Raw genomic sequence first — 15,609 nt, forward strand, 5'->3', positions numbered from 1 at the left:
AATTCAAATCAGTTAAAATTCTCATCTTTTACCTATGCCCAACATGATTGCACCATATGTGTTGGGTGGGGCATAAGATATGCCATTGAATATTTTTGAAGTGGAAGTAAATCCTTGTTGGGCAAGGAAATGAAAGGTTATCGGTTGATAGATTGGAATATGGAATTCAGAGAACAAAACGAGCAGCTTATTGAAAAGTAGAGTAGGCTTGAGCAGCTGAAAGCCCTCTTTCTGCTTCTCATTCATATATTTGTACATGGGCTTTCCTTAGAATCCCTTCAGTGTGGAAACAGGCCATTTAGCCCACTGAGTCCACACTGACCCTTGAAACAGCATCCCACCCAGACCCATCCTGTCCCTGTAACCCTGCATTTCCTATGGTTAATCCACCTAGCCTGCACATCCCTGGACACTTTGAGCAATTTAGCATGGCCAATTCACCCTAACCTGCACATCTTTGGACTGTGGGAGGAAACCGGAGCACCTGGAGGAAACCCACGCAGACACAGGGAGAATGTGCAAACTCCACACCGACAGTTACCCAAGGCTAGAATTGAACCTGGGTCCCTGTCGCTGTGAGGCAGCAGTGCTAACCACTGAGCCACCGTGATGCATCGGTGAGCCCATATCTCAAATACTGGGTGTGCCATGAATAAATCAAAACATTGCTCTCTGGTCATGTTTCCGTTGTTACTCTCAAATTTCCTGTTTGCAGGTTTGGCAAAGTTGAGGATGATAAGGACACTTTCCGTCTCTACACAGTGCAGATCCCACACAAACGAGAACGTAAACCTCTCCTGTGTTATATCAGCAAATGGGATGGGAAGAATTTCTTGCCACTACTCACCAGTGATTGTGGGAATGAAGTGATCTCTGCAATGTCAATCAGGTACACTATTTTTAATTATTCAGTCATGAGATGGAGACCTTGCTGGCAGACACACTAACCCAAGGTTTCCCTCCGATTTTGTAGCAGAGGACACTAGTTCATCCAAGTAATAATAGATCGCGTAGATGTTATGGAAAGAAAGGAACATAGAACAATAATCAACAAGGTAAAAACAATGACTGCAGATGCTGAAAATCAAATACTGGATTAGTGGTGCTGGAAGAGCACAGCAGTTCAGGCAGCATCCAACGAGCAGCGAAATCAACGTTTCGGGCAAAAGCCTGATGAAGGGCTTTTGCCCAAAATGTTGATTTCGCTGCTCGTTGGATGCTGCCTGAACTGCTGTGCTCTTCCAGCACCACTAATCCAGTATAGAACAATAATCGTCATGAGGAAAAATACTAAGCAAGCTATTGTGATTGCCTGATGGCCTACATCCTCGAGTCAGAAAGGAAGTGACAGTAGAGATAGTGGATCAATTGGTTATCATATTCCAAAATTCGTTGGATTCTGGAGAGGTTCAAGGATTGTAATCCCCTTATTAAGAAAGGGAAGCAAGCAGAAAATATGAAATTATAGTTAGTTTAATGTCACATTGGGAAATTGTTTAAATCCATTATTAAGGAAATAATAATAGAACATTTAGAAATCCATCAACGTATACATGGATTTACGAAGCATATATCATGTTTAACTGATTTGCTAGAATTCTTTGACAATGTAACAATTAAAATTCTGCAGATGTAGTTTATCTGGACTTCAGGAATGTATTTGATAAGGAAGCACACACAATATTAATACACAGGGTAAGATGACATGGGGTCGGGGTAATTTATTAGCTTGGATAGACAATTGGCTAACCAACAGAAAGTAGAGAATTTGGATAAATGTGCCTTTATGGCAAGCTGTAACTAGTGGAGATTGGTCCTTGGGTCCCCAACTATTTATAATCTATATTAATGACCGGAATGCAGGGATAACAGTTATGATGTGACATTAGCAGATGACACTAAAATAGGTGGGAAAATAAGTCTTGATGAAGAAAGAAGAAATCTACAAATGGATATGGATTGGTTCGGTGACTAGGCCAAAATTTGGTTGATGGAGTTTAATGTGGATAAGCTTGAGGCTATCCATTTTGGTTGGAATAACAGAAATTCCTGAAGAAGGGCTCATGCCCGAAACGTCGATTCTCCTGCTCCTTGGATGCTGCCTGACCTGCTGCGCTTTTCCAGCAACACATTTTCAGCTCTGATCTCCAGCATCTGCAGTCCTCACTTTCACCTGGAATAATAGAAAGGCAACTTATTACCTAAATGGAGGGAAACTGCAAAGCTTCGGTGCAGACGGATGTGGGTGTGGTTATGCTTGATTCGCAGAAAACTAGTACTCAGGAATAAGGAAGGCCAATAGAATTTTGGCATTTATTACTGAAGGAATAGAGTATAAAGGTAAGACAGTGTTGCTGAAACTACAAAGTTTCAGCCACTTCCAGCGGGATGCCACCGCTAAACATATTTCCCTCCCGCTTCTTGTCCGTCTTTCACAGGGACCGTTCACTCTGGGACACCTTGGTCCACTCATCCTTCACAGTCAACATATCCCCAGTAGCCCTACAGCAATTACCCCTACATCCACAGAAGTTGTAACATATTCCCATATACTTCCTCTCTGCTCAGTATCCAAAGGCTCCAACACACCTTTCGGGTGAAGCAATGCTTTACCTGCATTTCACTCAATCTAGACTACTACATTCACTGCTCACAATGTGGACTCCTCTACATTGGGGAAAAGAAGTTTAGACTGGGTGATCACTTCACTGAACACCTACATTTTGTCACAAAAGAAACCATGAATTTCTAGTTGCCTGCCAGTTAACACTACCTCATTCCCTGGCCAACATCTCTGACTCAGGATTGCTGCAGTGCTCAGCGAAGCTCATTTTTCACTCAAACTCTACAGGCTTCCAAGTGGATCTACAGGATCTGTTTTGGGGCCTTCAAAATACATCAATGGATTAAGGAACTGAAGATTTGGTTAGTAAATTTACTGATGACACACTGATAGGCTGGTGAGTAAACTGACAGAACATGTAAATAATCTATAAAGGGATTTCAGTAGGTTAACTGAAAGGGCAAAGGTTTAGCAGGTGAATTTTGAAAAATGTATACTTGCCTACTTTGGCAGGAGGAATAGAAAATCAGAATATTATTGGCATAGAACATAAAACAGTACAGGCCCTTGTGCCCTTAATGTTGTGCCGAACTTTCATCCTACATTAAGATCAGACTTAATGATCTTCCACGTGCCTATCCAAGAGTCTCTTAAATGTCCTGAATGTATCTGACTCTACTGCCATTTTTGGCAGTGCATTCCACAGACCCACCACACTCTGTGGAAAGAACCTCCCTCTGACATCTCCCCTAAACGTTCCACCAGTTACCTAAAAATTATGTCCCCTCATGGTCGCCATTTCTGTCCTGGGAATCAGGGCCATCCACTCTATCTGTGCCTCTCATCATCTTGTACACCTCTATTAGTCATCCCTTTTCGCTCCAATGAGAAAAGCCCTGGCTCCCTTAACCTTTCTTCTTAAGCCTTCCAGTCCAGGCATCATCCTAGTAAATCTCCTCTGCACTCTCTCTAAAGCTTTCACATCCTTCCTATAATGAGGCAACCAGAACTGAACACAATATTCAAAGTGTGGTCTAACCAGGGCTGTACAGAGCTGCAGCATAACCTAATGGAAGCCTTCTTGACAACCCTATCAACTCGTGTGGAAACTTTGAGGGATCTATGTTCATGGACCCCAAGAACCCTCTGTTCCTCTGGACTAGCAAGAATCCTGCCTTCAACTCTGTATTCTGCATTCCAACTGAAATAAGGCTGACTAGTCTATAATTATCAGGGTTGTCTCTCCTCCCCTTCTTGAACAAGGGAACAACATTTGCTATCATCCAGTCTTCTGAAACTATTCTTGTAGACAATGACAACATAACGATCAAAGCCAAAGGTTTGGCAGTCTCCTCCCTGGCTTCCCAGAGAATCCCATGATAAATCCCACCTGGCCCAGGGGACTTAGCTATTTTCACACCTTCCAGAATGGCTGACACCTCCTCATGAACCTCAATCCTGTCTAGTTTCGTCGCCTTTATCTCAGAATTCTCAACATTGTCTTTTTCCAGTGTGAATATTGATGAAAAATATTCATTTAGCACATTCCCTATTTCCTCTGACTCCATGCACAGTTTCCCACGACTATGCTTGATTGGTCCTAATCTTACTCTAGTCATTCTTTTATTGTTGAGTTAGCTTTAGAAGGCCTGAGGGTTTTCCTTGATCCAATCACCAATGACTTCTTGTGTCCCCTCCTGGCTCTTCTTAGCTCCCTCTTTAGGTCTTTCCTGGCTAACTTGTAACTCTCAAATGCCCTAACTGACCCTTCCTATTATAAGCCACCACCTTCCTCTTGGCAAGAATTCAACTTCTTTAGTAAACCACGGCTCCCTCACTCAACCACTTCCTCTCTGCCTGACAGGTACATATTTATCAAGGACCCGCAATAGCTGTTCCTTGAATAAGCTCCACTTCAACTGTGCCCATCCTCTGCAGTTTCCTTTCCCATCCTATGAATCCTACATCTTGCCTAATCACATTATAATTGCCTTTCCCCAACAATAACTCTTGCCCTGCAGTATATACCTATCCCTTTCCACCGCTAAAGTAAACATAACCAAATTGTGGTCACTATCACCAAAGTGCTCACCTACCTCCAAACCTAACACCTGGCTGGGTTCATTACCCAGTACCAAATCTAATGTGGTCTCGCCCCTTGTTGGCACTGTGTTAGGAAACCCTCTTGCACATATTGGACAAAAACTGACCCATCTAAAGTACTTGAACTATAGTATTCCCAGTCAATATTTGGAAAGATAAAGCCCTCATAACAACTACCCTGTTACTCTTGCTCCTATCCAGAACCATCTTGGCATTCTTTTCCTCTACATCTCTGGAATTATTCAGACGCCTATAGTAAACTCCCAACAGGGTGACCTCTCCTTTCCTGTTTCTAACCTCAGACCATACTACCTCAGTAGATGAGTCCTCAAACGTCCTTTCTGCTACAGTAATACTGTCTAAAAATGCCACACCTCCCCCTCTTTTCCCATCTTCTCTGATCTTACTGAAATATTTAAATCCCGGAACCTGCAACGACCATTCCTGTCCCTACTCTACCCATGTCTCTGAAATAGCCACAACATTGATGTCCCAGGTACCAACCCATGCTGCAAGTTCACCCACCTTATTCCGGATGCTCCTGGCATTGAAGTAGACACACTTCAAACCACCTTCTTGCTTGTTGGGACACCTTACGACCTTGAAACCTTATTTCTGACCTCACTGCTCTCAACTTCCTGTACACTGGAACTACAATTCAGGTTCCCATCCCCTGCAGAATTAGTTTAAACCCACCCTAAGAGCATTAGCAAATGTCCCCCCAGGATATTGGTATCCGTCTGGTTCAGGTGTAGACCATCCTGTTTGTAGAGGTCCCACCTACCCCAGAATGAGGCCCAATTATCCAGGAATCCGAAACCCTCCCCCCTGCACCATTCCTGTAGCCACATGTTCAGTTCCTCTCTCTCCCTATTCCCTGTCTCACTAACACATGGCACAGGCAACAAACCAGACATGATAACTCTGTTCTGGCTCTAAGCTTCCACCCTAGCTCCCTGAATTTCTGCCTTACGTCCCCATCCCTTTTCCTACTGATGTGTTTTGTGCCTATGTGGACCACACCTGCTCCCCTTCCCCCTGAAGGATCCCAAAAACATGATCCAAGACATCATGAGCCCTGGAGCCTGGGAGGCAACACACCAACTGTGAGTCTCTCTCGTTCCTCCAGAACCTCCTATCTGTCCCCTAACTATGGAGACCCCAATGCCTAATGCTCTGCTCTTCAGTCCCCTTCCCTTCTGAGCAACAGAGACGGTCTCTGCACCAGACACTTGTACAGGAGAAAGTGAGGACTGCAGATGCTGGAGATCAGGGTCAACAGTGTGGTGCTGGAAAAGAACAGCAGGTCAGGCAGCGTCTGAGGACCAGGAGAATCGACATTTCGGGCATAACGATTCCTGATGAAGGGCTTATGCCCGAAATGTTGATTCTTCTGCTCCTCAGATGCTGCCTGACCTGCCGTGCTTTTCCAGCACTACAGTCTTGACCCAAAGATCTGTACCCCATGGCTTACCCCTGTTAAATCCCCCTCCGCACCCCCCCAACAGATTCCAAAACTGTATATTTGTTATTGAGGGGAATGGCAACAGGGGATCCCTGCACTGCCCGCCAGTTCCCTTTCCGTCTCCTGACAGTAATCCATCTACCTTCTTCTTTTATCTGAGGTGTGACTACCTCCCTTAACTCCTCTCAATAACTCCCTCCACCTCCCAAATGACCCGAAGTTCATCTAGCTCCAGCTCCAGTTCCCTAACACGATTTTTGAGGAGCTGAAGTTGGATGCACTTCCCGCAGAGGAAGTCAGCAGGGACACTCGTGGTGATCCTTACCTCCCACATTCTGCAGGAGGAACATTCAACTGCCCGAACCTCTATTCCTATTATTATAAATTCCCAATGAGACTATAGAAAAATTAAAAATGGAAGAAAAAAACTAGTTACCTTACCAATCTGCGCACACAGCCTTTTTGTTTTGGTTGGAGGAGGAGGATGGGTGTGAGACACTACCTAATAGTGCTTCAGGTAATGCAACTGCCCAAATTTCTTTCTTCACTCACTCAGCAGTCCTGTGTCTGCTCGTGTTTGTGAAGTTGATGAACTGTTCAACCTCCTCGTGGAAGCATGAGGTGGCGCCAATACAGTCATCAATGTAGTGGAGGAAAAGATGGGGAATAATGCCAGTGTAGCTGCAGAAGATGGACTGTTCCATGTACCCGACAAAGAGGCAGCCATAACTGGGGACGATGTGGGTGCCCATGGCTACCCCTTTGGTCTGAAAGAAGTGGGAGGATTCGAAGGAGAAATTGTTGAGAGTGAGGGCCAGTTTAACCAAACGAATGAGTGTGTTGGATCAGCAGGAAAGGAAGAAATGGAGGCCTTCGTCATGGCGGATGGAAGTGTACAGGGACTAGATGACCATAGTGAAGATGAGGCATTGGGGGTCGAGGAACTGAACGTCATGGAGGAGGTGGAGGGCGTGGGTGGTGTCCCGAATGTATGTGGGGAGATCCTGGACCAAAGGGGACAGGACGGTGTCAGTGTATGCAGAGATATGTTCGGTGGGGCAGAAGCAGGTGGGGATGATGAATCGAACAGGGCAGTCAAGTTTGTGAATTTTGGGTAATAGGTAGAACTGGGTGGTGTGGGGTTCCTAGATGATGAGGTTGGAGGCTGTGGATGGGAGATCCCCTGAGGTGTGAGGTTGTGGATGGCCTGAGAGATTATCGTTTGGTGATAGGAGGTGAAGTCATGGTCGAGGGGGCAGTAGGAGGAGGTGTCTGTGAGTTGGCACCTGGCTTCAGTGGTGTACAGGTCAGTGCGCCAAACTACCATAGCCGCCCCCCCAACACGCGCACACACGCGCGTATACCTTGTCTGCTAGTTTGATGGTGAAGTTTGGGTTGGAGTGGAGGGCTGCGCATTGCGAGGGTGAGAGGTTGGAGTTGGTAAGGAGGGTGGACAGGTTGAGACGGCACTGTCACAGTGGCAGTTGGAGATGAAGAGGTCGAGGATGGGTAGCATGCGATGTCCAAGTGGATGGAGTGTGTTGGAGGCAGGAGATGGGGTTCTCGGAGGGTGGGTGGGTGGGAGGGAATCCTCATGGATAAAGTAAGTGCGGAGGCAGAGGAAGAAAAGTTCGATGTCACGACCTGTGTTGAATTCATTGATCTGGGAGCATAATGGAATAAAGGTGAGGACTTTGCTGAGGACTGATCATTCATCCTCAGTGAGGGGCAGTCTGGGGGAATGGTAAAAACACAGCAAGGCTGGGGGCTAGGAGCTGGGAGTGGGGGCGGAGACTGTAACTGGGGTGGGTGTGGTCATGATATCATGGGTGAAGTCACTGAAGGAAGTGATGTCGTCATGGGGCTCGGGGGCGGAAGTGGTGCATTCAACACGTCGCAATATCAAACTTTTCTTCCACTGCCTCCACCTCCATGTTTACTTTTGTTTGTACCTGGTCTGTATCTCTCCACTCCCTGCCTATTCATGCATCTGTTCAGATGCCTCTTAAATGTTGCTGCTTCTACCTCCACTTCTAGCAGCATGTTCCAGGCACTTAACACCCATATGCACATTGTTGTAAAATGGATGGATGGGTAGGTGCTGGAAGGTTTCTCTTCATATGATCATTTCAAATGGGGCTTTGTGTTACTGTTTTCTACTAAATATTTTAATTGTCCTCCACTTTATGTTGCTGACTGCAAATTTGGGGAGGTAATGGTCTAGTGGCATAATCACTGGTTTGCTAATTCAGAGAGCCAGGTAATGTTCTGGGGGCATGGGTTCAAATCCCACCATGGCAGATGGTGGAATTGAATTTAATAAAAATTTGGAATTAAGAGTCTAATGACGACCACAAATCCATTGTTGGAAAAGCCCCATTTGGTTCATTAATGTCCTTCAGGAAGCTGCCATCCTTACTTGGTCTGACCTACACATGACTGCAGGCACACAGCAATGTTGCCAACTCTTAACTGTCCTCTGGGCACTTAGGAATGGACGATAAACGCTGGGCCAGCCAGCAATGCCCAGATCTCATGAATGAATTAAAAGTGTCTATTGCATTTACACTTGTCCTTTCTTCTTCATAGTGATTTGGGGACCTTTATTGGGCTTGGTACTGTGACAGGATCCGTAGCTATCTACATTGCATTTTCACTCCAGGTAACGTCACAAATTTTGTTTTCCTTTTTGCAGTATATTACTCTATTTTAATCAATGTCTATGTCCTGTGATTATTGGTATCTCTGTTTTTAGTGTTTCATGAAATGTGGTTATGATTCGCTATTGCCCAGGAGAGGTTGCTGCCTTGAACCGATGCAGTCAAAACAGTGTAAGGACACCACAATACTGTTGAGAAAGTAGTTCCAAAGTTTTGATTCAGCAGTCATGAAGGAACGGTGATGTTGTTCCGAGTTAGATGGTGTTGGGGCTTGGCTCCTCCACAATCTGTCACTGTTCTCTAGACCAATCAGCCACTTGTTGCTGACTGAATCTTCATTCAGACAAACCACATGGCTGCAGCTCCTCTGCTATTAGGCTCTTGTACTCTTTCCCCCACCCCACTCCCACTCCCACCCCCCCGCCTGCGTTTGAACGAATACCAATATAAACAGCACTTATCATGATGTCAGAAAACTTGCTTTTAAACACTGCAGGAACCTTTTCCATAACCTTTGGTTTTTAAAACTGACCTTTTCCCATTTCAATCCACCACTAAAGCCAGAGCAAAGTAAAAAATATGTAGTTTATTACGTAGCTCCACCCTTTAAGAAAAAAGCCAGTGGGTAATAGCAAGGCAAATGAATGTGGGTCTTTATTTCAGCGGAATACAATATAATGCTGAAACCATATAAGGCACTAGTTAGACCATAGCTGGAATACTGGGACCAGATTATGGCCCTTATCCAAAGAAAGTTCACTAGGTTGATCCCAAGTATGGAGGGACTGTCTTGATGAGAATCTTGTATAGGCTGGCTCTGTATTCACTAGAATTTAGAATAAGAGAAGCAACCTTGAACGAAAAACGAAGTGATGTCATACAGGTCGACAACACTGAAAAAGACATTTAGCATGCTGGCCTTCATCGGTTGAGGCATTGAGTATGGGAGTTGGGGCGTTATGTTACAGTTGTATAAGTCATTGCTGAGGCCACACTTGGAATATTGTGTACAGTTTTGGTCACCCTGTTATTGGAAAGACATTGTTGAACTGGAAAGAGTTCAAAGAAGAATTACAAGGATGTTGCAAGGACTTGTCGGCCTGAGTGACAGGAGGAGGTTGGCCAAGATAGGTTTTCATACCTTGGAACGTACCTTCATACCTCCAACACTAACCTCTGTGAGATCCCATGGACACAGACCCTCCAACACTAACCCCTGTGCGACCCCATTGGGTACAGACCCTCCAACATAACCCCTGTGAGATCCCACTGGGCACAGACCCTCCAACACTAACCCCTTCGAGATCCCATGGATACAGACCCTCCCACACTAACCCCTGTGAGATCGCACTGGGTACAGACCCTCCAACACTAACCCCTGTGAGATCCCACTGGATACAGACCCTCTAGTCCATAAGATGTGGGAGTAGAATGAAGCCGTTCAGTGAATCGAGTCTGCTCTGCAATTTAATCACGGCTGATATGTTTCTCAACCTCATCCTCCTGCCTATCCCTCTAACCTTTCATCCCATACCAATCACGAACCTATCTATCTCTGTCTTAAATACATTGAATGACTTGGCTTCCACAGCTCTGTGTGGCACTGAGTTGCATAGATTCAACACCTTTGGCTGAAGAAATTCCTCCTTATCTCAGTTCTGAAGGATCATCCCTTCACCCTGACGATGTGCCCTTGGACCAGGCAAAAGCAAGGACTGCCGATGCTGGAAACCAGAGTCTAGATTAGAGTGGTGCTGGAAAAGCACAACCGGTCAGGCAACACCCGAGGAGCAGGAAAATCGATGTTTCGGGCAAAAGCCCTTCAGTCCTGATGAAAGGCTTTTGCCCGAAACGTTGATTTTCCTGCTCCGCGGACGCTGCCTGACCGGCTGTGCTTTTCCAGCACCACTCTAATCTAAGATGTGCCCTTGGATCCTAGTCTGTTTTGCTACTGGAAACATATTCTCCATATTCTATCCTGGCCTGTCAATATTGTATAAGTCTCAATGAGATCCCAGCATTATCCTTCTAAACTCCATTAAGCACAGACCCAGAGTCCTCAGTTGCACCTCATATGGTAAGCCATTCATCCTCGGGATCATTCTTGTAAACCTCCTCTGGACCCCTTCCAAGGCCAGCACATCCTTCTACAGATTCAGGGCCCAAAATGCTCACAATATTCCAAGTGCAATTTGACCAGAGCCTTATACAGCCCTAGCCGTGTGTACCTGCTCTTGTATTCTAGCCCACTTGAAATGAGTGCTAGCGTTGTATCTTCCTTCCTAACTGCCAGCTTCACCTGCATGTTAACTAGACTATGATATAGAAAATAGACTATGCCTCTAGTCTTCTTAGCCAACTGCATCAGCTCAAGCTTTTCCACATTGTGTCCCATCTGCCACTTCTGTCCAAGTCCTTCTGCAGTCTCCCTGTCCCCTCAACATTACTTGTCCCTCCACCTATGTGTGTCATCTGTAAATTTAGCAACAATGCCCTCAGTCCCTTCTCAGAGATAATTCATGTATAATGTGAATGTTCGTGCTCCCAGCACTAACCCCTATCGCACACCATGTCATAGATTGTTGGCCTGAAAATGACCCTTACCCCAACTCTGTCTTCTGTTAGCCAACCCCCTATCCATGTAATTGTACTACCTGTATCATCATGGACTATTACCTTATTCTGTCACCTAATGTTGTGGTAACCTTAACCAATGCAGGAATTGAACCCATGTTGTCAGGGTTTCCCTCTGCATCACAAAACAGTTGCCCAGTCAACCGAGCAAACTGACCTGGTGTAAAGTTCTGACCTCGTTTAAGAAAGAACATAATTGCATCAGGAGCAGTTTGAGAAAGTTCACTTGACAAATTGGGGTGTGGGGGCTATCTTATCAGAAAGGTTGGACAGTTGAGCAAATATCCATTGGGATTTAAAAGAATAAGGTGGTGATCTTGTTGAAGTCTACAACGTCCTAAAGAGGATAAGAAAAGCATGTTTCCCCTTCAGAAACTAGAACTAAGAGGCACAGTTTAAAATAAGGGATCTCCCATTTCAGAACAAAATGAGAATTATTTTCTTTGAGGGCTGTTATTTTATGGAATTTGTCATGATTCATTGGGGTAGTTCACTGGAAATCACAATCAGTCATGGTTGTAATGAATGTCCGAGCAGCCTCGACCAGCTGAATGCCTTAGTCCTCCTGCTCCAGGTTTTTGATTCTGTTACCAGAGTGTTGAAATATTCAAAGATACAAAATGCCCAGTTTACCTGAACAACAAAATCCGGTTTAAAGAAAAAATAATTTTGACAGAACTTAAGAACTAGGAGCAGGAGGCGGCTGTCCGGCCCTTCGAGCCTGCTACACCACTCACTAAGATCATGGCTAATCTTTTCGTGGACTCAGATCCACTTACCCGCGCTCTCACCGTATCCCTTAATTCCTTTATTTTTCGAAAAGGTAGCTTTAAAAGCGATTACTGATGTAGCATCAACTACTTCCCTGGGCAAGGAATTCCCTAGATTAACAACCCTCTGGGTGAAGAAGTTCCTTCTCAGTTCAGTTCTAAACCTGCTTCCTCTAATCTTGAGGCCAAGTCCTCTTGTCCTAGTCTCACCCACCACTGGAAACATCCAATCTGTAAGAAGCAAACTCAATAAAATTTTAGACGAGACCAACAAATCTGGAAACAAGATAATTTATTCTATGATCTTGCAAGAAAGGGCATCAAATGCAGAAGCAAATGAGCGAATTAGACTTGGGTTAGTTTACAATTATATCTTTGAGTTGAGTGAGGTCACCTCTCCAGACTCCGAATTACCTAATCTCTCTCAATAGGCTATACAACTGCCCATCTTCACTCCACCCTTGTTACTTCCCATGTTGGCAACCTTCCTCCCTATTAGTGAACATTTTGTATCAATACTGCTGGTACATTCCATTCTCCAACTTCATCAACTTTGTATCACTTTTGTACAGCTCAGGCATTTTAGTTTTCTCAGTTGTTTTGCTGAAAACTTATTTTAAAAGAGTTAACTTGCTTATATTATACTTCAGAATTAGTATTTAATTAACTATAATTAAAAGTAAAGGTACACTTCCCTAAGTACCTGCAGAGTTAATACTTTTTCTGCTGGACCCCTTTTCTTCATGTTCTTTTATATCTGCAAAAACAACACTTCTTTTTATTTCTAACACTATCTATTTCTATTTTATCAATTCCCTTCATAATTTTATGTTTCCATAAGATCCCTCCTCATTCTTCTGAATTACAATGAATATAATTCCAGTCTACTCAGTCTCTCCTCATAAGCCAACCCCCTCAACTCCGAAACCAACCTCATGAACCTCCTCTGCACCCCCTCCAGTGCCAGTACATCCTTTCTCCAGTAAGGAGACCAAATCTGCACACAGGTGACGGCCTCATCAGCACCTTGTCAGCTGTAACATTACCTCCCTGCTTTTAAACTCAATCACTTTAGCAATGAAGGACAAAATTCCATTTGCCTTCCGAATTACCTGTTGTACCTACAGACCAACCTTCTGCGATTCACGCACAAGGACATCCAGGTCCCTCTGCAAATCACCATTCAAGTACTAATCTATTTTGCTGTTACTCCTACCAAAATGGATAGAACATAGAACATAGAACAATACAGCACAGAACAGGCCCTTCGGCCCACGATGTTGTGCCGAACTTCTATCCTAGATTAAGCACCCATCCATGTACCTATCCAAATGCCGCTTAAAGGTCGCCAATGAATCTGACTCTACCACTCCCTCGGGCAGCGCATTCCATGCCCCCACCACTCTCTGGGTAAAGAACCCACCCCTGACATCTCCCCTATACCTTCCACCCTTCACCTTAAATTTATGTCCCCTTGTAACACTCTGTTGTACCCGGGGAAAAAGTTTCTGACTGTCTACTCTATCTATTCCGCTGATCGTCTTATAAACCTCTATCAAGTCACCCCTCATCCTTCGCCGTTCCAACGAGAAAAGGCCGAGAACTCTCAACCTATCCTCGTACGACCTACTCTCCATTCCAGGCAACATCCTGGTAAATCTTCTCTGCACCCTCTCCAAAGCTTCCACATCTTTCCTAAAGTGAGGCGACCAGAACTGCACACAGTACTCCAAATGTGGCCTAACCAAAGTCCTGTACAGCTGTAACATCACCTCACGACTCTTGAATTCAATCCCTCTGCTAATGAACGATAATACTCCATAGGCCTTCTTACAAACTCTATCCACCTGAGTGGCAACCTTCAAAGATCTATGTACATAGACCCCAAGATCCCTCTGTTCCTCCACCTGACCAAGAACCCTACCATTAACCCTGTATTCCGCATTCTTATTTGTTCTTCCAAAATGGACAACCTCACACTTGGCAGGGTTGAACTCCATCTGCCACTCCTCAGCCCAGCTCTGCATCCTATCTAAGTCCCTCTGCAGCCGACAACAGCCCTCCTCACTGTCCACAACTCCACCTATCTTTGTATCATCTGCAAATTTACTGACCCACCCTTCGACTCCCTCCTCTAAGTCATTAATAAAAATTACAAACAGCAGAGGACCCAGAACTGATCCCTACGGAATTCCACTTGTAACTGGACTCCATGCTGAATATTTACCATCTACCACCACTCTCTGACTTCTACCGGTTAGCCAGTTTTCTATCCAATTGGCCAAATTTCCCTCTATCCCATGCTTCCTGACTTTCCGCATAAGCCTACCATGGGGAACCTTATCAAATGCCTTACTAAAATCCATGTACACTACATCCACTGCTCTACCCTCATCCACATGCTTGGTCACCTCCTCGAAGAATTCAATAAGACTTGTAAGGCAAGACCTACCCTTCACAAATCCGTGCTGGATGACCCAGACCTTTGCCATTCCCTCAATGTATCAATGTTCCTCTGCAAACTTTCACAGTCCTCTGCACACTTTGCTCTGCCACTCATCTTAGTATCATCGGCAAATTTTGTCGCTGTACACATGGTCCCCAACTCCAAATCATCTATATAAATTGTGAATAACTGATCCCTGAGGCACACCACTAGTCACTGATTGCCAGCTAGAATAGCACTCATTTATCCTCACTGTTTCTTTCCTGTTAGTCAGCCAATCCTCTATCCATTCTAATACTTTACCCCTAACACCATGCATCAGCCTCAGGTGTGGCACATTGTCAAAGGCCTTTTGAAAATCTAGGTGAACCACATCCACTGGGTCTCCGTTGACCACCTTGCTTGAAATGCCTTCAGAGAATTCCAAAAGATTTGTGAAGCATGACCTGCCCTTCGTGAAGCCATGCTGCATTTGTACAATGGGACAGTTTCCATCAAGATGCTGTGCTATTTCTTTCTTGATAATAGACTCCTGCATTTTCCCTACTACAGAGGTTAAGCTCACTGGTCTATAATTCCCCATCTTTTGTCTATTTCCCTTTTTAAATAGTGGCGTCAGATTTGCTGTTTTCCAATCTGCTAGGACTGCCCCAGAATCCAGCGAATTTTGGGAATTTACAGCAGTCCACCTGCTATTTCTCCCGCCATCTCTTTTAGTACCCTGGGGAAGCATTCCATCAGGGCCAGGAGACTTATCTATCCTGAGCTCCATTAGCTTACCCAACACTCGCTCTTTCATATTAATAATCGTTTCCAGGTCCTCACCTACCTTCATCTCTTTGTCACTTACAGGCACTTATGATGAACAAATTGTCTTTATCAAGGGCAGTTAAGAAATGTGAATTGGGTAACTTAGAAACTGTATTACCTAAACTCGATCTCTTCATAAATTTTCCCTTCTCAAACAG

At 44.7% G+C, this 15,609-nt stretch overlaps 1 protein-coding gene across 1 annotated transcript in view; it reads left to right on the forward strand.

Annotated features, from left to right (window-relative positions):
* The window catches only part of preb (prolactin regulatory element binding), a 73,239-nt gene that overhangs the window by 42,138 nt on the left and 15,492 nt on the right, over nt 1-15,609 (forward strand). The window contains 2 exon segments of the mRNA XM_072580164.1: nt 716-889; nt 8,721-8,793. Of these exon segments, the coding sequence (XP_072436265.1) occupies nt 716-889; nt 8,721-8,793 (247 nt within the window).

Source organism: Chiloscyllium punctatum, chromosome 11, assembly GCF_047496795.1.
Source record: "Chiloscyllium punctatum isolate Juve2018m chromosome 11, sChiPun1.3, whole genome shotgun sequence".
Taxonomy (NCBI): domain Eukaryota; kingdom Metazoa; phylum Chordata; class Chondrichthyes; order Orectolobiformes; family Hemiscylliidae; genus Chiloscyllium; species Chiloscyllium punctatum.